General features: G+C 48.3%; 1 protein-coding gene across 1 annotated transcript in view; it reads right to left on the bottom strand.

The window, feature by feature from the left end:
* GAMT (guanidinoacetate N-methyltransferase) overlaps positions 1-25,172 on the bottom strand; it is a 51,918-nt gene extending 26,746 nt beyond the window's left edge. The window contains exons 1-2 of the mRNA XM_063914323.1: positions 24,934-25,172; positions 23,426-23,571 (exon numbers count right to left, since the gene is read on the bottom strand). Coding sequence (XP_063770393.1) covers positions 23,426-23,571; positions 24,934-25,105 — 318 coding nt within the window. The 5' untranslated portion in view covers positions 25,106-25,172. The remainder of the gene's footprint in view (positions 1-23,425; positions 23,572-24,933) is intronic.
* Positions 25,173-26,139: the final 967 nt, after the last annotated feature.

Genomic DNA, 26,139 nt, shown 5'->3' with positions numbered 1-26,139 from the left:
CCGCCCTTATTCCTCCGTGCAGTAATGCTTGTCTGTATATACCAGTATTAAAAGGACCCATATTTATGTATAATGGCCCGGGGAGCAGGTTAGAGGCCTGCAGAGAAAGAAAGACCATTGCTTGTAATTCACACTTGCGGTGCTCTTTCCTCCCTTTCTCTTGGACTCTTCCTTTCTACATATAAATATATATGTGTCCCATTATACATACATATGGGTCCTTTTAATACTGGTATATACAGACAAGCATTACTGCACGGAGGAATAAGGGCGGAAATGATGTAATACACAGCCCACGAGAAAGGGCAAACCGGAGGATAAAGGTACAGAGCAGGAATGAATGGGTATCCTGACGAAGCCTGAAGCAGCAGGTGAAACGCGTAGATCAGCCACGGGCTCGGACTTGGACTTTGTCCCCCTGCGGCATAAAGCTCCATTCAAGTCTGCCGGCAGACGACTACTCCGTACCCCGGACCAGCGCCCGCTCAGATTACCTGGACGAGCGCGAGCAACCCCAGCACGCTAGGAACAGCGGCACCTACCCCATACCCCGGACCAGCGCCCGCTCAGACTGCCTGGACGAGCGCGAGCAACCCCAGCACGCTAGGAACAGCGCCACCTAACAGGACAGAGGGTCACCGGGACAAGTGCAGATACAACACTTATTCCGACCACAAAGATTGTACCTGGACGAGTGCGGGCAAAAAAATACCCCCAGCACGCTACGAGCAAGGGCATCCGACAGGACACAGAGGATCCCCCGGACGAACGCAGATACAGCACCCGTTCTGACTACAAAAGACTGTAAGTAACGATACTAAAACTGAGAAGCTGTATCCATCTGCACAGTAATTCCCCTTGGACAGAGACACTGTAACAATAGTATTACATCTCCCAGGACCTACAATTCTCCTGTTCATAACAGAACTTGGTATTTATTTATTTATTTTTAAACTATTTAATAGTAACAAACCATACATATACACATCGGTGGATAGAGTAAAACGCACACTAGCGTATCTACCCATCTCCACAATCATCTGTACTATTTTTATCTGGTACCTTTCACTATCCACCAAAACTCTTTTTCTTCCACAAATCTGTCTTTGGTTGTTACATGTTTGTACCGGTTTTTAGAGCTCTTTATAAAATTTTTTTTTTTTTTTTTTAATTACTATACAATAAACATATATGTTATACCTATCCAGTTTTTAACTATTCTTTTTATTAAATAATTATTCATTTACATGTTTATAAATAAAATAAAAAATTATTCAACAATTTTCAAGCTGTATGTGTGATATTGAGTAAGCGCTGGGAGTAATATTTTCTGCATCACTAATTTATCTTATGTTTATATTATTTTGTGTACAAATAGGGCAACAACAAGGGGGAGATTAACAAAGTTTGGAGTGCCAACTAATCAGCTCCTAACTGGCATTTTTCAAACATCCTGTAATATGACAGTTAGGAGCTTATTGGCTGGTACTTTATCTCCCCACTATCTCTTTTCAAACTTTTATAAATATCCCACTAAGACTTTTGCACTTCGTAACCCTGTCCCACTGTCTCTTCACTATCATGGTGTGACAGCATAGAAATGTATATACCTCATGAATAATAGTTTCAGTTGGTCGTATTTGAGATCGGCAAGAATGTTTTTTGCGGTTGAGCTTGGGTTGTAGTGTCATGTTTGTTGATTTTACTTACTGTGACATTTGTTATATCACCTACTTTCTACCTTGGACATTCTTTGTTTAAATGTTCTTATGTTTATCTCATACTTGCCAATCTTCTAGCTGCCTCAGGTTGGCATTGCAGGAGGGCATGATGTGGCATGAGAGAGGCGTGCCAGTGGGAGCGATGCCGTGAAGGAGCGGGGGCGTGACTGTGAAATTGTGTCATTGTGGCCAATCCCCCACTGCACAACGCAGAGATTACCCACATTGTGGGGCCACGATGATGAGATTCTGTGAGAATCAAGTCATCAGCTCCTTCAGAGTAAGGGGGGGGGGGGTCAGCAATCCAGAAGACTTGCCTACTCTTCCAGGAGGCTGGGAGTGCCACCTATTTACGTGCGGGAGAGTAGACAAGTATCTGGATGCCAAACTTCAATAAAGATATCAGATTTAAAAAAAAAAAAAAAAAAAAAAAAAAAAAAACACGTTTGCAGAAAAATCCTTTCTGTAGTGCAAAATGCAGCAACCGTTAAATGAGGCCCATAATTGGTAATTTTGGCCTCTGTAACCAGAGATAGTTTGAAACCCAAGAAAAGCATGCTAGTAAATTTTACCATCACCTACAATGTATCAAAACATAAGAGAAAACAGTGTATTATGAAACTGTAACCAGCACAACCACTATCTGTGCATATGGCTTCTGTACAATCAAAATGTCAACAAGCTATACGAAAACCCCAGAACTTAAGGGCCCTACACACTTAAAGATTTCCCTTAACGATAATAATGTTCTCGTTCATTAATGAACGAGAACTCGTTCATATCGTCCAATGTGTAGGCACCTACGATTAACAATGTGCGGCCCTGTGCTCGTTCATTGTTGGTGCCGGGTCGCTTATGCCATGCAGGCCAATATGGATAATCTTGTCCATATTAGCATGCACTGCTATGGAGCCAGGTAACGGGGGTAAGGAGGGTTTCGGTGGGTGAGTGAAGAAACTTCACTCCCCCCCGTCACCGGGACGGCCGTATCCGCCGCCGAGTGTGTAGGGGGCATTAGACACTCATTTCAACTGCTGTAAAATGCTGCTAAAAATAAGATTTTAAACCTACCGGTAAATCTTTTTCTCCTAGTCCGTAGAGGATGCTGGGGACTCCGTAAGGACCATGGGGTATAGATGGGTGTGCACTCGCTCCTCCCTCTATGCCCCTCCTCCAGACCTCAGTTAGAGAACTGTGCCCAGAGGAGACGGACAATATGAGGAAAGGATTTGTTAATCTAAGGGCAAGATTCATACCAGCCCGCACCATATAACCCGGAATATACGCAACCAGTAAACAGTATGAACAAAACAGTATCAGCTTAAGACTGATTTCAACTGTAACATAACCCTTATGTAAGCAACAACTATATACAAGCCTTGCAGATTTTGTCCGCACTGGGACGGGCGCCCAGCATCTTCTACGGACTAGGAGATAAAGATTTACCGGTAGGTTTAAAATCTTATTTTCTCTTACATCCTAGAGGATGCTGGGGACTCCGTAAGGACCATGGGGTTTATACTAGTGATGTGCACCGGACATTTTTGGGGTTTTGTGTTTTGGTTTTGGATTCGGTTCCGGCCGTGTTTTGGATTCGGACGCGTTTTGGCAAAACCTCACCGAAAATTTTTTTGTCGGATTTCGGTGTGTTTTGGATTCGGGTGTTTTTTTTCAAAAAACCCTAAAAAACAGCTTAAATCATAGAATTTGGGGGTCATTTTGATCCCATAGTATTATTAACCTCAATAACCATAATTTCCACTCATTTCCAGTCTATTCTGAACATCTCACAATATTATTTTTAGTCCTAAAATTTGCACCGAGGTCACTGGATGGCTAAGCTAAGTGACACAAGTGGCCGACACAAACACCTGGCCCATCTAGGAGTGGCACTGCAGTGTCAGGCAGGATGGCACTTCATAAAAAATTGTCCCCAAACAGCACATGCAAAGAAAAAAAAAAAAGAAAAAAAAAGAGGCGCACCAAGGTCGCTGTGTGACTAAGCTAGTATACTTGACGACACAGAGGTAGGTAGAGCAGTGGCCTTCCGTACCGTACTGCAGAGCCGGATTAAGGATGGAGCCCATGGGGTACGTTACCCCGGGCCCCCCAAATCTCAGGGGCCCCCTGGACAACTCGTAGGAATCTTTAACTTTAGCTCCAAGATCACGCAGCTTCTGCTGCTGCATTGCTGCTGTCATCGGGACCAGCACTCAGTGCAGCAGCTAGTCACAGCTGCTGAACTGGTCATCTCCCACTGCCACCAATGGGCTGCAATGAGGATGCCTCTACTCACTCCCCCCCCCCCCCCCCCGCTGAGACTCCGCCCCATGCTCCGTGAAGCCCCGCCCCTTCTCTCCTCTATACCTACTGTATGTTTTTGCATATCCTTCTCTAGTCTCCACCCCTTCCCTCTCCTCCCTTCTACCCTATCTGTGACTGTCTCTCCTTCTCCCCATGAGCTCCAGCTCCGCAGCTTGCTGAGAGTCTGAGACCAGGCAGCCTACTTCCTATCAAGGTAAGTATATGGGGAAGTCTAGAGGGCTATATTAATGCAGTCTGACTTGAGTTGTATTAATGTTATATGTGGGGGTTATGTTAAGAGGATGGGGGTGTATTAACATTATGGGGACTATACAGTATTACCGTTATTGGGGTGGGGATGTATTAATATTATGGGGGTATATTACTGTTATCTGGGTGGTGGGGTGGGGTTATATTAATACTGAAAGGGATATTCAATTACCCCGACTTGCTGCCGGGTGTACTGTATCACCGCCGGGGGCTATCTAATTAGCCCCGATAAGCCGGCATGTGCCGCGGCTTATCTGGGATTTTGTTTCACCTGCCTCCGGTAGGCAAAGCAAAATCCCCGGAGGCTATTTCACCCGTAAACACACAGGTTTCACTGAACCTGTGTTTTTGGGTGAAAATGCCCTTTTTACCGGCCGACTAAATCAAATAGTCCAACCGCAGCACCCGAAGAAACATCAGGGGTGTTTACTCCCGATGTCTCTTCGGGGGTAATTGAATATCCCTTTGAGCCTGATTTGGAGGTGGGTGGATTTGCAGTAGCTGCTACTACGTTTTTATGCTAATGCCGCAGTCGGTGGGCGCCCTTATGTGACGTCCACCAGCTGTAATGCAAATCTGTCTGTGTACATGAAGACGGGCCATCAAACATCGGTTGCACCATCGGATATTATAGAATCCCTTTGGTGCTCAGAATGTCCATTGGATCATGGCTGCCAGTGCCAATGGAACTGCGTCTTATGACGCAGTCCCTGACATTGACACGTCTACCGCCATTAACCACTATCCAATCACCTCCCAGGAACACCTAACGAAATTGCATGGCTATCCATGCAATGCAGATATGTGTCTCCTCGTGGTAATGACTCGGACATATTATATTGGCCCGACTTGACAGTGCTAGGGTTCATACATTCATAGGATTCTGTACTTTTACATGTCTGCAGATTTGAAGGCTCGGACATCGAAAACCAAGTATCTAGAAGAGGAGGCAGTGGATTGGAGCAGATGCCCTCAGTAAGTAGCTCTGACATGCACCCACCCACACATTATAAAAAACACACGGGTTATATATATATATATATATATATATATAAAGAATTTACTTACCGATAATTCTATTTCTCGTAGTCCGTAGTGGATGTTGGGAACTCCGTAAGGACCATGGGGAATAGCGGCTCCGCAGGAGACTGGGCACAAAAGTAAAGCTTTAGGACTACCTGGTGTGCACTGGCTCCTCCCCCTATGACCCTCCTCCAAGCCTCAGTTAGGATACTGTGCCCGGACGAGCGTACACAATAAGGAAGGATTTTGAATCCCGGGTAAGACTCATACCAGCCACACCAATCACACCGTATAACCTGTGATCTGAACCCAGTTAACAGCATGATAACAGAGGAGCCTCTGGAAAGATGGCTCACAACAATAATAACCCGATTTTTGTAACAATAACTATGTACCAGTATTGCAGACAATCCGCACTTGGGATGGGCGCCCAGCATCCACTACGGACTACGAGAAATAGAATTATCGGTAAGTAAATTCTTATTTTCTCTGACGTCCTAGTGGATGCTGGGAACTCCATAAGGACCATGGGGATTATACCAAAGCTCCCAAACGGGCGGGAGAGTGCAGATGACTCTGCAGCACCGAATGAGAGAACTCCAGGTCCTCCTCAGCCAGGGTATCAAATTTGTAGAATTTAGCAAACGTGTTTGCCCCTGACCAAGTAGCTGCTCGGCAAAGTTGTAACGCCGAGACCCCTCGGGCAGCCGCCCAAGATGAGCCCACCTTCCTTGTGGAATGGGCTTTCACAGATTTTGGCTGTGGCAGGCGTGCCACAGAATGTGCAAGCTGAATTGTACTACAAATCAAACAAGCAATAGTCTGCTTAGAAGCAGGAGCACCCAGCTTGTTGGGTGCATACAGGATAAACAGCGAGTCAGATTTCCTGACTCCAGCCGTCCTGGAAACATATTTTCAGGGCCCTGACTACGTCCAGCAACTTGGAGTCCTCCAAGTCCCTAGTAGCCGCAGGTACCACAATAGGCTGGTTCAGGTGAAACGCTGAAACCACCTTAGGGAGAAATGGAGGACGAGTCCTCAATTCTGCCCTGTCCGTATGAAAAATTAGGTAAGGGCTTTTATAGGATAAAGCCGCCAATTCTGAGACACGCCTGGCTGAAGCCAGGGCCAACAGCATTACCACTTTCCATGTGAGATATTTTAAGTCCACAGTGGTGAGTGGTTCAAACCAATGTGATTTTAGGAACCTCAAAACTACATTGAGATCCCAAGGTGCCACTGGAGGCACAAAAGGAGGTTGTATATGCAGTACCCCCTTGACAAACGTCTGAACTTCAGGAACTGAAGCCAGTTCTTTCTGGAAGAAAATCGACCGGGCCGAAATTTGAACCTTAATGGACCCTAATTTTAGGCCCATAGACAGTCCTGTTTGCAGGAAATGCAGGAAACGACCCAGTTGAAATTCCTCTGTAGGGGCCTTCCTGGCCTCGCACCACGCAACATATTTGCGCCAAATACGGTGATAATGTTGTGCGGTTACATCCTTCCTGGCTTTGATCAGGGTAGGGATGACTTCATCCGGAATGCCTTTTTCCTTCAGGATCCGGCGTTCAACCGCCATGCCGTCAAACGCAGCCGCGGTAAGTCTTGGAACAGACAGGGTCCCCGCTGGAGCAGATCCCTTCTTAGAGGTAGAGGCCACGGTTCCTCTGTGAGCATCTCTTGAAGTTCCGGGTACCAAGTCCTTCTTGGCCAATCCAGAGCCACGAGTATAGTCCTTACTCCTCTCCTTCTTATGATTCTCAGTACCTTGGGTATGAGAGGCAGAGGAGGGAACACATACACTGACTGGTACACCCACGGTGTTACCAGAGCGTCCACAGCTATTGCCTGAGGGTCCCTTGACCTGGCGCAATATCTGTCTAGTTTTTTGTTGAGGCGGGACGCCATCATGTCCACCTTTGGTTTTTCCCAACGGCTCACAATCATGTGGAAGACTTCTGGATGAAGTCCCCACTCTCCCGGGTGGAGGTCGTGTCTGCTGAGGAAGTCTGCTTCCCAGTTGTCCACTCCCGGAATGAACACTGCTGACAGTGCTATCACATGATTTTCCGCCCAGCGAAGAATCCTTGCAGCTTCTGCCATTGCCCTCCTGCTTCTTGTGCCGCCCTGTCTGTTTACGTGGGCGACTGCCGTGATGTTGTCTGACTAAATCAGCACCGGCTGACCTTGAAGCAGAGGTCTTGCTAGGCTTAGAGCATTGTAGATGGCCCTTAGCTCCAGGATATTTATGTGAAGTGATGTCTCCAGGCTTGACCACAAGCCCTGGAAATTCCTTGGTGACAAGATTATCCGCTGATGCATCTGAAGATGCGACCCGGACCACTTGTCTAGCAGATCCCACTGGAAGGTTCTTGCGTGGAATCTGCCGAATGGGATTGCTTCGTAAGAAGCCACCATCTTTCCCAGGACCCTTGTGCATTGATGCACTGAGACTTGGCCTGGTTTTAGGAGATTTCTGACTAGCTCGGATAACTCCCTGGCTTTCTCCTCCGGGAGAAAACCTTTTTCTGGACTGTGTCCAGGATCATCCCTAGGAATAGAAGGCGTGTCGTCGGGATTAGCTGCGATTTTGGAATATTGAGAATCCAACCGTGCTGCCGCAGCACTATCCGAGATAGTGCTACCCCGACTTTCAACTGTTCCCTGGATCTTGCCCTTATCAGGAGATCGTCCAAGTAAGGGATAACTAAAACTCCCTTCTTTCGAAGGAGTATCATCATTTCGGCCATTACCTTGGTAAAGACCCGGGGTGCCGTGGACAATCCAAACGGCAGCGTCTGAAACTGATAGTGACAGTTCTGTACCACAAACCTGAGGTACCCTTGGTGAGAAGGGTAAATTGGGACATGTAGGTAAGCATCTTTGATGTCCAGAGAGACCATATAGTCCCCTTCTTCCAGGTTTGCAATCACTGCTCTGAGTGACTCCATCTTGAATTTGAACCTTTGTATGTAAGTGTTCAAGGATTTTAGATTTAAAATTGGTCTCACCGAGCCGTCCGGCTTCGGTACCACAAATAGTGTGGGATAGTACCCCTTTCCCTGTTGCAGGAGGGGTACCTTGATTATCACCTGCTGGGAATACAGCTTGTGAATGGCTTGCAATACTGCCTCCCTGTCTGAGGGAGACGTCGGTAAAGCAGACTTTAGGAAACTGCGAGGGGGAGACGTCTCGAATTCCAATTTGTACCCCTGAGATACCACCTGAAGGATCCAGGGGTCCACTTGCGAGTGGGCCCACTGCACACTGAACTTCTTGAGACGGGTCCCCACCGTGCCTGAGTCCGCTTGTAAAGCCCCAGCGTCATGCTGAGGACTTTGCGGAGGCGGGAGGCTTTTGTTCCTGAGAACTGGCTGTTTGCTGCAGCCTTTTTCCTCTCCCTCTGCCACGGGGCAGAAATGAGGCGCCTTTTGCCCGCTTGCCCTTTTGGGGCCGAAAGGACTGCGCCTGATAATACGGCGTCTTAGGTTGAGAAGCTACCTGGGGTAAAAATGTGGATTTTCCAGCAGTTGCCGTGGCTACCAGGTCTAATAGACCTACCCCAAATAACTCCTCCCCCTTATAAGGCAATACTTCCATGTGCCTTTTAGAATCCGCATCACCTGACCACTGCCGCGTCCATAAACCTCTTCTTGCAGAAATGGACAGCGCGCTAACTCTTGATGCCAGTCGGCAAATATCCCTCTGTGCATCACGCATATATAAAAATGCATCTTTCAAATGCTCTATAGTCAGTAATATACTGTCCCTATCTAGGGTATCAATATTTTCAGTCAGGGAATCCGACCACGCCACGCCCGCACTGCACATCCAGGCTGAGGCGATTGCTGGTCGCAGTATAACACCCGTGTGAGTGTATATACATTTTAGGATATTCTCCTGCTTTCTATCGGCAGGTTCCTTTAGGGCGGCCGTATCAGGAGAGGGTAGTGCTACCTGTTTAGACAAGCGTGTGAGCGCTTTATCCACCCTAGGGGGTGTTTCCCAACGTGCCCTATCCTCTGGCGGGAAAGGGTATGATGCCAATAACCTTTCTCTATCGTCCTAGTGGATGCTGGGGTTCCTGAAAGGACCATGGGGAATAGCGGCTCCGCAGGAGACAGGGCACAAAAAGTAAAGCTTTTTCAGATCAGGTGGTGTGCACTGGCTCCTCCCCCTATGACCCTCCTCCAGACTCCAGTTAGATTTTTGTGCCCGGCCGAGAAGGGTGCAATCTAGGTGGCTCTCCTAAAGAGCTGCTTAGAAAAAGTTTAGCTAGGTTTTTTATTTTACAGTGATTCCTGCTGGCAACAGGATCACTGCAGCGAGGGACTGAGGGGAGAAGGAGTCAACTCACCTGCGTGCAGGATGGATTGGCTTCTTGGCTACTGGACATCAAGCTCCAGAGGGACGATCACAGGTACAGCCTGGATGGTCACCGGAGCCGCGCCGCCGGCCCCCTTGCAGATGCTGAAGTCAGAAGAGGTCCAGAATCGGCGGCTGAAGACTCCTGCAGTCTTCTAAAGGTAGCGCACAGCACTGCAGCTGTGCGCCATTTTCCTCTCAGCACACTTCACACGGCAGTCACTGAGGGTGCAGGGCGCTGGGAGGGGGGCGCCCTGGGAGGCAAATGAATACCTATAAAGGCTAAAAATACCTCACATATAGCCCCTAGAGGCTATATGGAGATATTTAACCCCTGCCTGATTTTTCTAAATAGCGGGAGACGAGCCCGCCAGAAAAGGGGCGGGGCCTATCTCCTCAGCACACGGCGCCATTTCCTCTCACAGCTCCGCTGGTCAGGACGGCTCCCAAGTCTCTCCCCTGCACTGCACTACAGAAACAGGGTAAAACAGAGAGGGGGGGGCAAATTTATGGCGATATTTTGATATAACAAAGCAGCTATAAGGGAGCACTTATTATAAGGCTATCCCTGATATATATATAGCGCTTTTGGTGTGTGCTGGCAAACTCTCCCTCTGTCTCCCCAAAGGGCTAGTGGCTCCTGTCTTCGTTAGGAGCATTCCCTGTGTGTCTGCTGTGTGTCGGTACGTATGTGTCGACATGTATGAGGACGATATTGGTGTGGAGGCGGAGCAATTGCCAAATATGAGGATGTCACCCCCTAGGGAGTCGACACCAGAATGGATGCCTTTATTTATGGAACTACGGGATAGTGTCAACACGCTAAAGCAGTCGTTTGACGACATGAGGCGGCCGGACAATCAATTAGTGCCTGTCCAGGCGACTCAAACACCGTCAGGGGCTGTGAAACGCCCTTTGCCTCAGTCGGTCGACACAGACCCAGACGCAGGCACTGACTCCAGTGGTGACGGTGACGATTCAACCGTATTTTCCAGTAGGGCCACACGTTATATGATTTTGGCAATGAAGGAGGCGTTACATTTAGCTGATACTACAGGTACCACTAAACAGGGTATTATGTGGGGTATGAAAAAACTACCTATAGTTTTTCCTGAATCAGAAGAATTAAATGACGTGTGTAATGAAGCGTGGGTTGCCCCTGATAAAAAGCTGATAATTTCAAAGAAATTATTGGCATTATACCCTTTCCCGCCAGAGGTTAGGGAGCGCTGGGAAACACCTCCTAGGGTGGACAAGGCGCTAACACGCTTATCTAAACAAGTGGCGTTACCCTCTCCTGAGACGGCCGCACTTAAAGATCCATCAGATAGGAGGATGGAAAATATCCAAAAAAGTATATACACACACATGCAGGTGTTATACTACGACCAGCTGTAGCGACTGCCTGGATGGGCAGTGCTGGGGTAGTTTGGTCAGAGTCCCTGATTGAAAATATTGATACCCTGGACAGGGACAATATTTTACTGTCGTTAGAACAAATAAAGGATGCATTTCTTTATATGCGTGATGCACAGAGGGATATCTGCACACTGGCATCACGGGTAAGTGCTATGTCCATTTCGGCCAGAAGAGCTTTATGGACGCGACAGTGGACAGGCGATGCGGATTCAAAACGGCATATGGAAGTTTTGACGTATAAAGGGGAGGAGTTATTTGGAGTCGGTCTATCAGATTTGGTGGCCACGGCTACAGCCGGGAAATCCACCTTTCTACCTCAAGTCACTCCCCAACAGAAAAAGGCACCGACTTTTCAACCGCAGCCCTTTCGTTCCTTTAAAAATAAGAGAGCAAAGGGCTATTCATATCTGCCACGAGGCAGAGGTCGAGGGAAGAGACAGCAACACGCAGCTCCTTCCCAGGAACAGAAGCCCTCCCCGGCTTCTACAAAAGCCTCAGCATGACGCTGGGGCTTCTCAAGCGGACTCGGGGACGGTGGGCGGTCGTCTCAAAAATTACAGCGCGCAGTGGGCTCACTCGCAGGTAGATCCCTGGATCCTGCAGATAATATCTCAAGGGTACAGGTTGGAATTAGAGACAGATCCACCTCGCCGTTTCCTGAAGTCTGCTTTACCAATGTCCCCCTCCGAAAGGGAGACGGTTTTGGAAGCCATTCACAAGCTGTACTCTCAGCAGGTGATAGTCAAGGTACCTCTTCTACAACAAGGGAAGGGGTATTATTCCACTCTTTTTGTGGTACCGAAGCCGGATGGCTCGGTAAGGCCTATTCTAAATCTGAAGTCCTTGAACCTGTACATAAAGAAGTTCAAGTTCAAGATGGAGTCACTCAGAGCAGTGATAGCGAACCTGGAAGAGGGGGACTTTATGGTATCCTTGGACATCAAGGATGCGTATCTCCACGTTCCAATTTACCCCTCACACCAGGGGTACCTCAGGTTCGTTGTACAAAACTGTCACTATCAGTTTCAGACGCTGCCGTTCGGATTGTCCACGGCACCTCGGATCTTTACAAAGGTAATGGCCGAGATGATGATTCTTCTTCGAAGAAAAGGCATATTAATTATCCCATACTTGGACGATCTCCTAATAAGGGCGAGGTCCAGAGAACAGCTAGAGATGGGATTAGCACTGTCTCAAGAAGTGCTAAAACAGCACGGGTGGATTCTGAATATTCCAAAATCCCAGTTAATGCCGACAACTCGTCTGCTGTTCCTAGGGATGATTCTGGACACGGTTCAGAAAAAGGTTTTTCTCCCGGAGGAAAAAGCCAAGGAGTTATCCGAGCTTGTCAGGAACCTCCTAAAACCAGGAAAGGTGTCTGTACATCAATGCACAAGAGTCCTGGGAAAAATGGTGGCTTCTTACGAAGCAATTCCATTCGGCAGATTCCACGCAAGAATTTTCCAAAGGGATCTGTTGGACAAATGGTCAGGGTCGCATCTTCAGATGCACCTACGGATAACCCTGTCTCCAAGGACAAGGGTGTCTCTTCTGTGGTGGTTGCAGAGTCCTCATCTATTGGAGGGCCGCAGATTCGGCATACAGGATTGGATCCTGGTGACCACGGACGCCAGCCTGAGAGGCTGGGGAGCAGTCACACAAGGAAGAAACTTCCAGGGAGTATGGACGAGCCTGGAAACGTCTCTTCACATAAACATTCTGGAACTAAGAGCAATATACAATGCTCTAAGCCAGGCAGAACCTCTGCTTCAGGGAAAACCGGTGTTGATCCAGTCGGACAACATCACGGCAGTCGCCCATGTGAACAGACAGGGCGGCACAAGAAGCAGGAGTGCAATGGCAGAAGCTGCAAGGATTCTTCGCTGGGCAGAGAATCATGTGATAGCACTGTCAGCAGTGTTCATCCCGGGAGTGGACAACTGGGAAGCAGACTTCCTCAGCAGACACGATCTTCACCCGGGAGAGTGGGGACTTCATCCAGAAGTCTTCCACATGCTGGTAACCCGTTGGGAAAGACCAATGGTGGACATGATGGCGTCTCGCCTCAACAAAAAACTGGACAGGTATTGCGCCAGGTCAAGAGATCCGCAGGCAATAGCGGTGGACGCGCTGGTAACGCCTTGGGTGTACCAGTCGGTGTATGTGTTTCCTCCTCTGCCTCTCATACCAAAAGTATTGAGAATTATACGGCAAAGAGGCGTAAGAACGATACTAGTGGTTCCGGATTGGCCAAGAAGGACTTGGTACCCGGAACTTCAAGAGATGATCACGGAAGATCCGTGGCCTCTACCTCTAAGGAGGGACTTGCTTCAGCAGGGTCCCTGTCTGTTTCAAGACTTACCGCGGCTGCGTTTGACGGCATGGCGGTTGAACGCCGGATCCTAAAGGAAAAAGGCATGCCGGAAGAAGTCATTCCTACTTTGATTAAAGCAAGGAAGGAAGTAACCGTGCAACATTATCACCGAATTTGGCGAAAATATGTTGCGTGGTGCGAAGATCGGAGTGCTCCGACGGAGGAATTTCAACTGGGTCGATTCCTACATTTCCTGCAATCAGGATTGTCTATGGGTCTCAAATTGGGATCTATTAAGGTTCAAATTTCGGCCCTGTCGATTTTCTTTCAAAAAGAATTTGCTTCAGTCCCTGAAGTCCAGACCTTTGTTAAGGGAGTGCTGCATATACAGCCTCCTGTGGTGCCTCCAGTGGCACCGTGGGATCTCAATGTGGTTTTGGACTTTCTAAAATCTCATTGGTTTGAACCACTAAATAAGGTGGATTTGAAATATCTCACTTGGAAAGTGACCATGCTTCTAGCCCTGGCTTCTGCCAGGAGAGTATCAGAATTGGCAGCTTTATCTTACATAAGCCCATATCTGATTTTCCATTCGGACAGGGCAGAACTGCGGACTCGTCCGCATTTTCTCCCTAAGGTGGTGTCAGCATTTCATCTGAACCAGCCTATTGTAGTGCCTGCGGCTACAAGTGACTTGGAGGACTCCAAGTTACTGGACGTTGTCAGAGCATTAAAAATATATATTGCAAGGACAGCTGGAGTCAGAAAATCTGACTCGTTGTTTATATTGTATGCACCCAACAAGATGGGTGCTCCTGCGTCTAAGCAGACGATTGCTCGTTGGATCTGTAGCACAATCCAACTTGCACATTCTGTGGCAGGCCTGCCACAGCCTAAATCTGTAAAGGCCCACTCCACAAGGAAGGTGGGCTCATCTTGGGCGGCTGCCCGAGGGGTCTCGGCATTACAACTTTGCCGAGCAGCTACGTGGTCAGGGGAGAACACGTTTGTAAAATTTTACAAATTTGATACTCTGGCTAAGGAGGACCTGGAGTTCTCTCATTCGGTGCTGCAGAGTCATCCGCACTCTCCCGCCCGTTTGGGAGCTTTGGTATAATCCCCATGGTCCTTTCAGGAACCCCAGCATCCACTAGGACGATAGAGAAAATAAGATTTTACTTACCGATAAATCTATTTCTCGGAGTCCGTAGTGGATGCTGGGCGCCCATCCCAAGTGCGGATTATCTGCATATATTGTACATAGTTATTGTTAACTAATTCGGGTTATTGTTGAAGGAAGCCATCTTTCAGAGGCTCCGCTGTTATCATACTGTTAACTGGGTTTAGATCACAGGTTGTACGGTGTGATTGGTGTGGCTGGTATGAGTCTTACCCGGGATTCAAAATCCTCCCTTATTGTGTACGCTCGTCCGGGCACAGTACCTAACTGGAGTCTGGAGGAGGGTCATAGGGGGAGGAGCCAGTGCACACCACCTGATCTGAAAAAGCTTTACTTTTTGTGCCCTGTCTCCTGCGGAGCCGCTATTCCCCATGGTCCTTTCAGGAACCCCAGCATCCACTACGGACTCCGAGAAATAGATTTATCGGTAAGTAAAATCTTATTTTTAGGAATTATCAGTTTTTTATCGGGGGAAACCCACGCCTCATCACACACTTCATTTAATTCCTCGGATACAGGAAAAACTACAGGCAGTTTTTTCTCACCAAACATAATACCCTTTTTAGTGGTACTTGTATTATCAGAGATATGCAATACATTTTTCATTGCTTCAATCATGTAACGTGTGGCCCTACTGGAAGTCACGTTTGTCTCCTCATCATCGACACTGGAGTCAGTATCCGTATCTGTGTCTGCCATTTGAGGCAACGGGCGTTTTAAAGCCCCTGATGGCGTTTGAGACCCCTGGACAGGCACAAGCTGAGTAGCCGGCTGTCTCATGTCGTCAACTGTCTTTCGTAAAGAACCGACACTGTCACGCAATTCCTTCCATAAGCTCAGCCACTCAGGTGTCGACTCCCTAGGGGGTGACAACTCTATAATAGGCAATTGCTCCGCCTCCATCTAATTTTCCTCCTCAAACATGTCGACACAATCGTACCGACACACCGCACACACACAGGACCCCACTAGCCCTTTGGGGAGACAGAGGGAGAGTATGCCAGCACACACCAGAGCGCTATATATAGACAGGAATACCACTATAAAACGTGCTTTTCCCTTTATAGCTGCTGTTATTATTAGAACTGCGCCAAATTAGTGCCCCCCTCTCTTTTTTACCCTTTTCTGTAGTGCAGGACTGCAGGGGAGATTCAGGGAGACGTCCTTCCAGCGGAGCTGTGATGGAAAATGGCGCCCATGTGCTGAGGAGATAGGCTCTGCCCCCTTCTCGGCGGCCTTTTCTCCCGCTTTTTGGCGAGTTCTGGCAGGGGTTAAAATACATCCATATAGCCCTGGGGGTTATATGTGGTGTATTTTCGCCAGCCAAGGTGTTTACATTGCTGCTCAGAGCGCCCCCCCCCTAGCGCCCTGCACCCTCAGTGACTGAAGTGTGAAGTGTGCCTGAGTAACAATGGCGCACAGCTGCAGTGCTGTGCGCTACCTTGTGGAAGACTGATGTCTTCTGCCGCCGATTTTTCCGGACCTCTTCTTGCTTCTGGCTCTGTAAGGGGGCCGGCGGCGCGGCTCTGGGACCGGACTCCGAGGCTGGGCCTGTGTTCGGTCCCTCTGGAGCTAATGGTGTCCAGTAGCCTAAGAAGCCCAAGCTGGCTGCAAGCAGGCAGGTTCGCTTCTTCTCCCCTTAGTCCCTCGATGCAGTGAGCCTGTTGCCAGCAGGTCTCACTGAAAATAAAAAACCTAAAACTAAACTTTCACTAAGAAGCTCAGGAGAGCCCCTAGTGTGCACCCTTCTCGGCCGGGCACAAAAATCTAACTTCTAACTGAGGCTTGGAGGAGGGTCATAGGGGGAGGAGCCAGTGCACACCAGGTAGTCCTAAAGCTTTACTTTTGTGCCCAGTCTCCTGCAGAGCCGCTATTCCCCATGGTCCTTACGGAGTTCCCAGCATCCACTAGGACGTTAGAGAAAATATATATATTATATATATATATTACACACACACACACACACACACACACCACAGCAAGGTGTTCGGCTCTCCCTGTAGAATAAAGCCATCAGCGCCGGGTGCCCGCACACTCTGAATCACATATATCCCCACATAGTGCAGCACTCCAGGCGGCTGAAATAAACACTATAACAGCTGCATATATTTGCAACTTTTCAGTGCCTGACGAAAGTGCCACCCATAAACGGCACCGAAACGTTACCAAATATATGCTGCTGTTATAGTTTTTATTTCAGCCACCTGGAGTGCTGCACTGTGTGTGTGTGTGTGTGTGTGTGTGTGTGTGTGTGTGTGTGTGTGTGTGTGTGTGTGTGTGTGTGTGTGTGTGTGTGTCTTCTTCTGCCTCTTTATTAGGGGCCCCCCTGACTGAAGTGCGCCCTGGGGCCCCCATAGTCTTAATCCGGCCCTGCCGTACTGCTATATATACACTGGTGATCACTGTGTCAGCAAACTGCAAAACTAAAATGCACCACAGGTATAGAATGTAGATGGATAGTATACTTAATGACGACACAGAGGTAGGTACAGCAGTGGCCTTCCGTACTGCTATATATAGTATACTGGTGGTCACTGTGTCAGCAAACTGCAAAACTAAAATGCACCACAGGTATAGAATGTAGATGATAGTATACTTAATGACGACACAGAGGTAGGTACAGCAGTGGCCTTCCGTACCGTACTGCTATATATTATATTATATACTGGTGGTCACTGGTTAGCAAAACTCTGCACTGTACTCCTCCTATATAATATTAATTATACTGGTGGTCCCCAGTCCCCACAATAAAGCAGCACACTGAGCACAGATATGGAGCGTTTTTTTTCAGGCAGAGAACGGATAAAACTGGTGGTCACTGGTCAGCAAAACTCTGCACTGTACTCCTATATAATATTAATTATACTGGTGGTCCCCAGTCCCCACAATAAAGCAGCACACTGCCTGAAAAACACTCCATATCTGTGCTCAGACAACGTATACTGGTGGTCACTGTCAGCAAAACTCTGCACTGTACTCCTGCTATATAATACAGCTGTTCCCCAGTCCCCACAATTAAGCAGTGTGAGCACAGATATATGCAGCACACTGAGCACAGATATGGAGCGTTTTTTTCAGGCAGAGAACGGATAAAACTGGTGGTCACTGATCAGCAAAACTCTGCACTGTACTCCTCCTATATTATACAGCTGCTCCCCAGTCCTCCCCACAATTAAGCAGTAATGCACAATCAAGTTCAACAATAACGGAGAGGACGCCAGCCACGTCCTCTCCCTAACATTTCCAATGCATGAGTGAAAATGGCGGCGACGCGTGGCTGCTTATATAGAATCTGAATCTCGCGAGAATCCGACAGCGGGATGATGACGTTCGGGCGCGCTCGGGTTAACAGAGCCATACGGGAGAATCCGAGTATGCCTCGGACCCGTGTAAAGTGGGTGAAGTTCGGGGGGGGTTCGGTTTCCGAGGAACCGAACCCGCTCATCACTAGTTTATACCAAAGCTCCAGACTGGGCGGGAGAGTGCGGACGACTCTGCAGCACCAACTGAGCAAACGCAAGGTCCTCATCAGCCAGGGTATCAAACTTATAGAACTTTGCAAACGTGTTTGAACCCGACCAGGTAGCTGCTCGGCAAAGTTGTAAAGCCGAGACGCCTCGGGCAGCCGCCCATGAAGAGCCCACCTTCCTAGTGGAATGGGCCTTTACCGAATTTGGCAACGGCAATCCTGCCTTACAATGAGCCTGCTGGATCGTGTTACAGATCCAGCGAGCAATAGTCTGCTACGAAGCAGGAGCGCCAACTTTGTTGGCTGCATACAGGACAAAACAGTGCTTCTGTTTTCCTAACCCGAGCCGTCCTGGCTACATAGATTTTTAAGGCCCTGACTACATCCAGAGACGTGGAGTCCTCCAAGTCCTCCGTAGCCACAGGCACCACAATAGGTTGGTTCATATGAAATGATGAAACCACCTTAGGCAAAAATTGAGGACGAGTCCTCAACTCAGCCCTATCCACATGGAAAATCAAATAGGGGCTCTTGTGAGACAAGGCCGCCAATTCAGACACCCGCCTTGCAGATGCCAAGGCCAACAACATGACCACCTTCCAAGTGAGAAATTTTAATTCAACCGTCTGAAGCAGTTCAAACCAGTGAGATTTTAGGAACTGTAATACCACGTTAAGGTCCCATGGTGCCACTGGGGGCACAAAAGGAGGCTAGATGTGCAGCACTCCCTTTACAAAAGTCTGGACTTCCGGGAGAGAAGCCAATTCCTTCTGAAAGAAAATAGACAGGGCCAAAATCTGTACCTTAATGGAGCCTAGTTTCAGGCCCATATCCACTCCAGTCTGTAGAAAGTGGAGAAAACGGCCCAGATGGAAATCTTCCGTAGGAGCCTTCATGGCTTCACACCAAGATACATACTTCCTCCAGATACGGTGATAATGTTTTGCCGTCACCTCCTTCCTAGCCTTAATCAGAGTAGGGATGACTTCCTCTGGAATACCTTTCCCAGCTAGGATTCGGCGTTCAACCGACATGCCGTCAAACGTAACAGCATTAAGTCTTGGAACACGCAGGGCCCCTGTTGCAACAGGTCCTCCCTGAGAGGAAGAGGCCACGGATCTTCTGTGAGCATCTCCTGAAGATCTGAATACCAGGCCCTTCGAGGCCAATCTAGAACAATGAGTATGGTTTTCACTCTTTGTTGTCTTATGATTATCAATATTTTTGGGATGAGGGGAAGAGGGGGGAATACATAGACCAACTGAAACACCCATGGTGTCACCAGGGCGTCCACCGCTACTGCCTGAGGGTCCCTTGACCTGGCACAATACCTCCAAAGCTTCTTGTTGAGGCAGGACGCCATCATGTCTATGTGAGGAATCCCCCAAAGACTTGTTATCTCTGTAAAAACTTCTTGATGAAGTCCCCACTCTCCTGGATGGAGATCGTGTCTGCTGAGAAAGTCTGCTTCCCAGTTGTCCACTCCCGGAATGAAGACCGCTGACAGAGCGCTTACGTGATTTTCCGCCCAGCGAAGAATCCTGGTGGCTTCTGCCATTGCCACTTTGCTCCTTGTCCCGCCTTGGCGGTTTACATGAGCCACGGCTGTGAAGTCTGATTGAATCAGAACCGATAGGTCGCGAAGAAGATCCTCCGCTTGTCTTAGGCCGTTGTATATGGCCCTCAACTCCAGTACATTGATGTGTAGACAAGCCTCCTGGCTTGACCATAGCCCTTGAAAAATTCTTCCTTGTGTGACTGCTCCCCATCCTCGGAGGCTCGCGTCCGTGGTCACCAGAACCCAGTCTTGAATGCCGAACCTGCGACCCTCTAGAAGGTGAGCACTCTGCAGCCACCACAGGAGAGACACCCTGGCCCTGGGGGACAGGCTTATCTTCTGATGTATTTGTAGATGGGACCCGGACCACTTGTCCAGGAGGTCCCACTGAAAAGTCCTTGCATGAAACCTGCCGAAGGGGATGGCCTCGTAGGCTGCCACCATTTTCCCCAGAACACGAGTGCATTGATGAACAGACACTCTTTTTGGTTTTAGCAGGTCTCTGACCATGTTCTGGAGGTCCCGGGCTTTTTCTATCAGGAGAAAAACCCTCTTCTGATCTGTGTCTAGAATCATGCCTAGGAATGATAGTCGAGTCGTTGGAATCAATTGTGACTTTGGCAGATTGAGAAGCCAACCGTGTTGTTGCAGCACTCAGGGAGAGCGACATGCTCCTCTGCAATTGATCTCTCGATCTTGCTTTTATCAGGAGATCGTCTAAGTACGGGATAATTGTGACTCCCTGCCTGCACAGGAGCACCATCATCTCCGCCATCACCTTGGTGAAAATCATCGGGGCCGTGGAAAGCCCTACCGGCAATGTCTGAAACTGGTAATGAGAGTCCTGTACAGCGAATCTCAAGTACGCCTGATGAGGAGGATATATGGGCACATGAAGGTATGAATCATTTATGTCGAGCGACACCATAAAATCCCCCCCTTCCAGACTGGAGATCACAGCCTGGAGCGATTCCATATTGAATTTGAACTTTCAAGTACAGGTTTAGGGATTTTAGATTTAAAATGGGTCTGACCGAACCATCCGGCTTCAGGACCACGAACAGGGTTGAATAGTAACCTTTTCCCTGTTGGACTAGGGTAACCCTGACAACCACTTGCTGTTGACACAGCTTTTGAATTGCAGCTAACACTACTTCCCTCTCTGGGAGAGAAGCTGGCAAGGCAGACTTGAAAAATCGGCGAGGGGGCACCTCTTCGAATTCCAGTTTGTAATCCTGGGATACAATACCCATCGCCCAAGGATCCACGTCTGACAGAACCCAGACCTGGCTGAAGAGTCGAAGACGTGCCCCCACCGGCGCGGACTCCCTCAGTGGAGCCCCAGCGTCATGCGGTGGATTTAGTAGAAGCCGGGGAGGACTTCTGCTCCTGGGAACTAGCCGGAACAGGTGCTCTCTTCCCTCTACCCTTACCCCTGGCTAGGAAAGATGAGCCCCGACCTCTTCTGGACTTATGCGACCGAAAGGACGGCATCTGATATTTTGGAGTTTTTTTGCTGTGGGGGAACAAAAGGCAAAAAAGTTGATTTACCCGGGGTAGCTGTGGCAACCAGGTCCGCGAGACCTTCCCCAAATAAAACTTCACCTTTGTATGGCAAAACCTCCATATGCTTCTTTGAGTCGGCATCACCCGTCCATTGGCGGGTCCACAGGGCTCGCCTAGCAGAAATCGCCATGGCGTTGGCTCTCGAACTCAGCAGCCCAACATCTCTTTGAGCCTCATATATAAGACTGCGTCTTTAATGTGACCTAAGGTCAATAAAATGGTATCCCTGTCTAGGGTATCAAGGTCAGCTGACAAGGTATCTGTCCAAGCTGCAACTGCACTACATACCCATGCAATTGCCGGTCTGAGTAAAGCACCCGTATGCGCATAAATAGATTTTAAAGTAGTTTCCGGTCTGCGATCAGCAGGATCCTTGAGGGCTGCCGTGTCCGGAGACGGTAGCGCCACCTTCTTGGACAGGCGCGTTAAAGCCTTGTCCACCCTGGGTGAGGATTCCCAACGTACCCTGTCCTGTGCAGGGAAAGGATATGCCATAAGAATCCTCTTGGGAATCTGCAGTTTTTTGTCTGGAGTTTCCCAAGCTTTTTCAAATAACTCGTTCAGCTCATGAGATGGGGGAAAGGTTACCTCAGGTTTCTTTTCCTTATACATGCGCACCCTCATGTCGGGGACCGAGGGGTCATCTGTGATATGCAACACATCTTTAATTGCCATAATCATAATAAATACTTTTGGCCACCCTTGGGTGTAACCTCGCATCATCGTAGTCGACACTGGAGTCAGAATCCGTGTCGGTATCAGTATCTGCTATTTGGGATAGGGGACGTTTGAGACCCAGAAGGGCCCTGTGACCCAGTCGAAGCCGTGGATTGACTCCCTGCTTTTTCCCTGGACTTTGCTTTGTCCAATCTCTTATGTAATAAGGTCACATTTGCATTTAAAACATTCCACATGTCCATCCAATCATGAGTCGGCGTTGCCGACGGAGACACCACAATCATCTGCTCCACCTCCTCCTTAGCTGAGCCTTCCGCATCAGACATGCCGACACACTCGTACTGACACCCCCACACACAGGGATATAGTTATATGGAGACAGTTCCCCAATAAGGCCCTTTGGAGAGACAGAGAGAGAGTATGCAGGCACACACCCAGCGCCAACTGACACTGGAAACAATCTCCCCGATAATAGCGCTTTTATATTAATTACTGTGTTAATACACTCACTGCGCCTTACAAGTGCCCCCCCTCCTCTTTTCAGCCCTGTGTCACCGTGTTCAGCAGGGGAGAGACCGGGGAGCCGGCTTCTCTGCCTATCTCTGTGGAGAAAATGGGGCTGGTTAGTGCTGAGGGACCAAACTCCGCCCCCTCCAGCGGCGGGCTTCGGTCCCGCTCAAAGTATCACAAACTGGCGGGGGATTTAAAGAATTACTGTCTCCGCAGCCTCTAATCTCATAATGCCAGATTTAGAGGTGTTTATTGCTGCCCAGGGCACCCCCCCTGCACCCCGCACCCATCAGTGCCCGCTGGTGTGTGTAGTGTGTGGGAGCAATGGCCTGCGCGCTTACCTCAGGGAAGATCTGAAGTCTTCTGCCGCCTGTGAAGTCTTCTTTTCTTCTTATACTCACCCGGCTTCTATTTTCCGGCTCTGCGAGGAGGACCGCGACGCGGCTCTGGGACGAACAGCGAGGGGAGACCTGCGTTCCGACTCCCTCTGGAGCTAATGGTGTCCAGTAGCCTAAGAAGCAGAGCCTATCACTTAAGTAGGTCTGCTTCTCTCTCCTCAGTCCCTCGATGCAGGGAGCCTGTTGCCAGCAGTGCTCCCTGAAAATAAAAAACCTAACAAAATTCTCATTTTCAGAGAAACTCAGGAGAGCTCCCCTGTAATGCACCCAATCTCCTCTGGGCACAGGATCTAACTGAGGTCTGGAGGAGGGGCATAGAGGGAGGAGCCAGTGCACACCCATTCTGAAATTCTTTATAGTGCCCATGTCTCCTGCGGAGCCAGTCTATACCCCATGGTCCTTACGGAGTCCCCAGCATCCTCTAGGACGTAAGAGAAAACATTTCCGATCAGGTTTACAGTTGTACTGCTGCTGATCATAAAATGCTTTAAGTAGCATTTTACAGCAGTCAACAATGGTGTCTTAAGTTCCAGGTCTTCATATAGCTTCTCAAGAAACTAAATACATCTCATTTCTGTATAATTTGGGCACAGTTTCCAACACAACAGTCAAACTGTGCTGGACCTATATAGCATACATCTACCTACCTTATGTGGTTGTTTCTTAGCCCATTCCTGTAACCGTAGGAATACCCCATCATTGCACTCCACAATCCAGTGTTCCTCTATGTTATATTCTTCTACTTTTGTTGCTGCTATCGCCATGCCAAAGCCAATCTCCAACACGCGTCCTCCTTTAGAATATTGAGAAATTGGTTAGGAAATTTAATGAATTGTATTACTTTGTAGCAATTGTTTTTACTATAATAGTGCAGTAACGTACAAGTTACGCAGGAAGATTTAAAAAACAAAAGCCAGCATCCGGTCTTCCGGTAAGACATACCGAACCCATCTTGTATTGTATGTACGAGGAAGGTATTGAAGTGAAACTGGAATGTGTGATTTCTCTGGTCTACTCATAGGAAATCAAAACACATTTGTTTTCTAAGATAACATTTTTTGGTTCCGTACTTAGAATTAATAGACAAACAAGTAATTTAGTCAAGCAAGAACTAAAATAGAGCTCCGAGGCCTAGTACTCTCACAACCCACCTCCCCCCTCCAACATACAGCTGTCACTAAATGTAACACACAACTGCTATTCTGAGCTTGCTGGGACACCTGACATTGCACCTCGTGGATCTTCCATCTAGCAGTCTCCCAAAGATATGACAACTCTTAAGTGACAATGTGACAAGCATATTAATTGTTCCAAAATCAGCAGCCTAACTGAACCTGTATCACATAATAAAAAGGTATTTAATGGTCTAAAAGAAAATAAAGTTCTTTTTAGCACTGACTTACTAGACAGCACCATGTAGCTTTACCAGGATCATGAAGCAAGCACAGGATTTATATTGACATGAAACAAGTTATGTTAAGAATAAGTTGCTTAAGTTAAGCTTATCAGGTCAATCAGCCAATAATTGGATGCATACGTAAGAGCGCTCAGCAACAATAAGAACGGGAGGTAAGGATCTGGTGTGCTGCAAACGCATCTTGTTCCAGACCTCCCAATCAGGTGGTCTTTTGTTTGAAGGATGTTGTGATACCGGTGCCGGAATCCCGACAGCTGGCATACAGACACCTTTTCTCCCTCTTGGGGGGTCCACGACCCCCCTGGAGTGAGAATAGATAGCATAGCGTGCCACCGTGCCCGCAAGGGGCTCATTTGTGCTTGCCCAGCTGTCGGTATGCCAGCAGTTGGGATTCCGTCACCAGTATGCTGGCCACCGGCATACCTACTACACCCCTCCCAATCTAGTAATTGCTCCTGCAGGCCAGGCCAAACTGCAGCTCTCCAGATGTTGTGAAACTGTAGCGGCACAGCTGATCAGTGGGAGGGTATGCTGGGACTTGTAGTTTCACAACAGCTGGAGAACCACAGGTTGGACAGGACTGGTTCAGTGTATGGATGCACACCGATCCGATAATGGCTATCGGATCAGTGGAATTTATCGGATAGTGTACCTTGCTTCAGGCAGCATTAATAAAACTATTTTTTTTTACCATTTGGAAGACCAGTATCTGGATCAGTCTCACTCTGACGGACATACCTTTACTTGCTGCCACTCCTGCCAGACTATGCATGTAGGGAGTCTCCCATCTCTCCATAACTGGCTTGCCCAGGATTTCCAGGTGAGTATCTGCTTCATTGTAACCTGCAGACGCATTGTGCCAGGATGATTTGCAGCTCTCACCCTCCGAGAAGATCTTGTCTGATGACATGGTCAGAGCCGTTGGTGTGCTAAGCAGCAGAGAGGCAGCTGGACACACAGAGAGGACACCGCGAGCCGTGCCTGAGGCTATATGCCCCAGGGCAGTGGGCGGGGCCTCCAGGCTATAGATCAATGAGAGAGAACGTGGGCGTGTCTGCGAGTTTATACACACGTGTCATTGGTGGCTGAGGTTTACAGTGGGTGTGCTCACCATGCGGACTACATTGATCGGCACGGAGATTTAATTTACAATATGCCGCTGTCTTTGACCGGCGTCATTTCTCAATGCAGCAACCGCACCGTTGTACGCCACAAAATGCGCTTTGCCTAATTTCAATTTATTGTTCATTAAAAGTATAACAAAACCGTTATCTCATGCTGATAATAAAACAAAAAAAGCATCCATAAGAGAGCAGTGTGCGTATGACATTGCTTTCCATGTGGGCAATGTATGTAGAAGGCAATGTATCCGATTTGGTATCCGTTTGGCAGGTCGACCCTACTTAGGTCGACAGTCACTAGGTCGACCACTATTGGCCGCCATGGACAAATTGTCGACACGAAAATTGACGACATATGACAGGTCGACACATGAAAAGGTCGATATGGCTTTAAAAAAAAAATTAGATTTATAACTTTTTCATACTTTACCATCCACATGGACTACGATTGGGAATAGTAACCTGTGCCAAGCGCAGCGGTAGCGGAGCGAGGCACCTTGCCCGCAGCATTGTGGGGTTCCTGGTCATGTTATGGAAAAAATTACACCAAAAACAGTTAAAAAATCCATGTCGACCTTTTCACGTGTCGCCCTTTTCACATTTTCATGTGTTGACTATTTGTCTATGTCGATCATGTCAATGTCGACCTAATGACTGTCAACCTTAACATGGTCGATCATTCATACCAGAAGCGTCTGATTTCCTGGAGAATGTCTGTGTTTGTGTTCTGTTTGGTAGAAATCTCATGTAGATGCCTTGAAGCTCCGTACACGGGGAGATGGACCCAGAGATGTGTGCTGAGCGATCTAGCACAGAACGCTCA

Source organism: Pseudophryne corroboree, chromosome 1, assembly GCF_028390025.1.
Source record: "Pseudophryne corroboree isolate aPseCor3 chromosome 1, aPseCor3.hap2, whole genome shotgun sequence".
In the NCBI taxonomy this organism is placed as follows: Eukaryota; Metazoa; Chordata; class Amphibia; order Anura; family Myobatrachidae; genus Pseudophryne; species Pseudophryne corroboree.
This window is presented reverse-complemented; position numbering and strand designations above follow the sequence as displayed.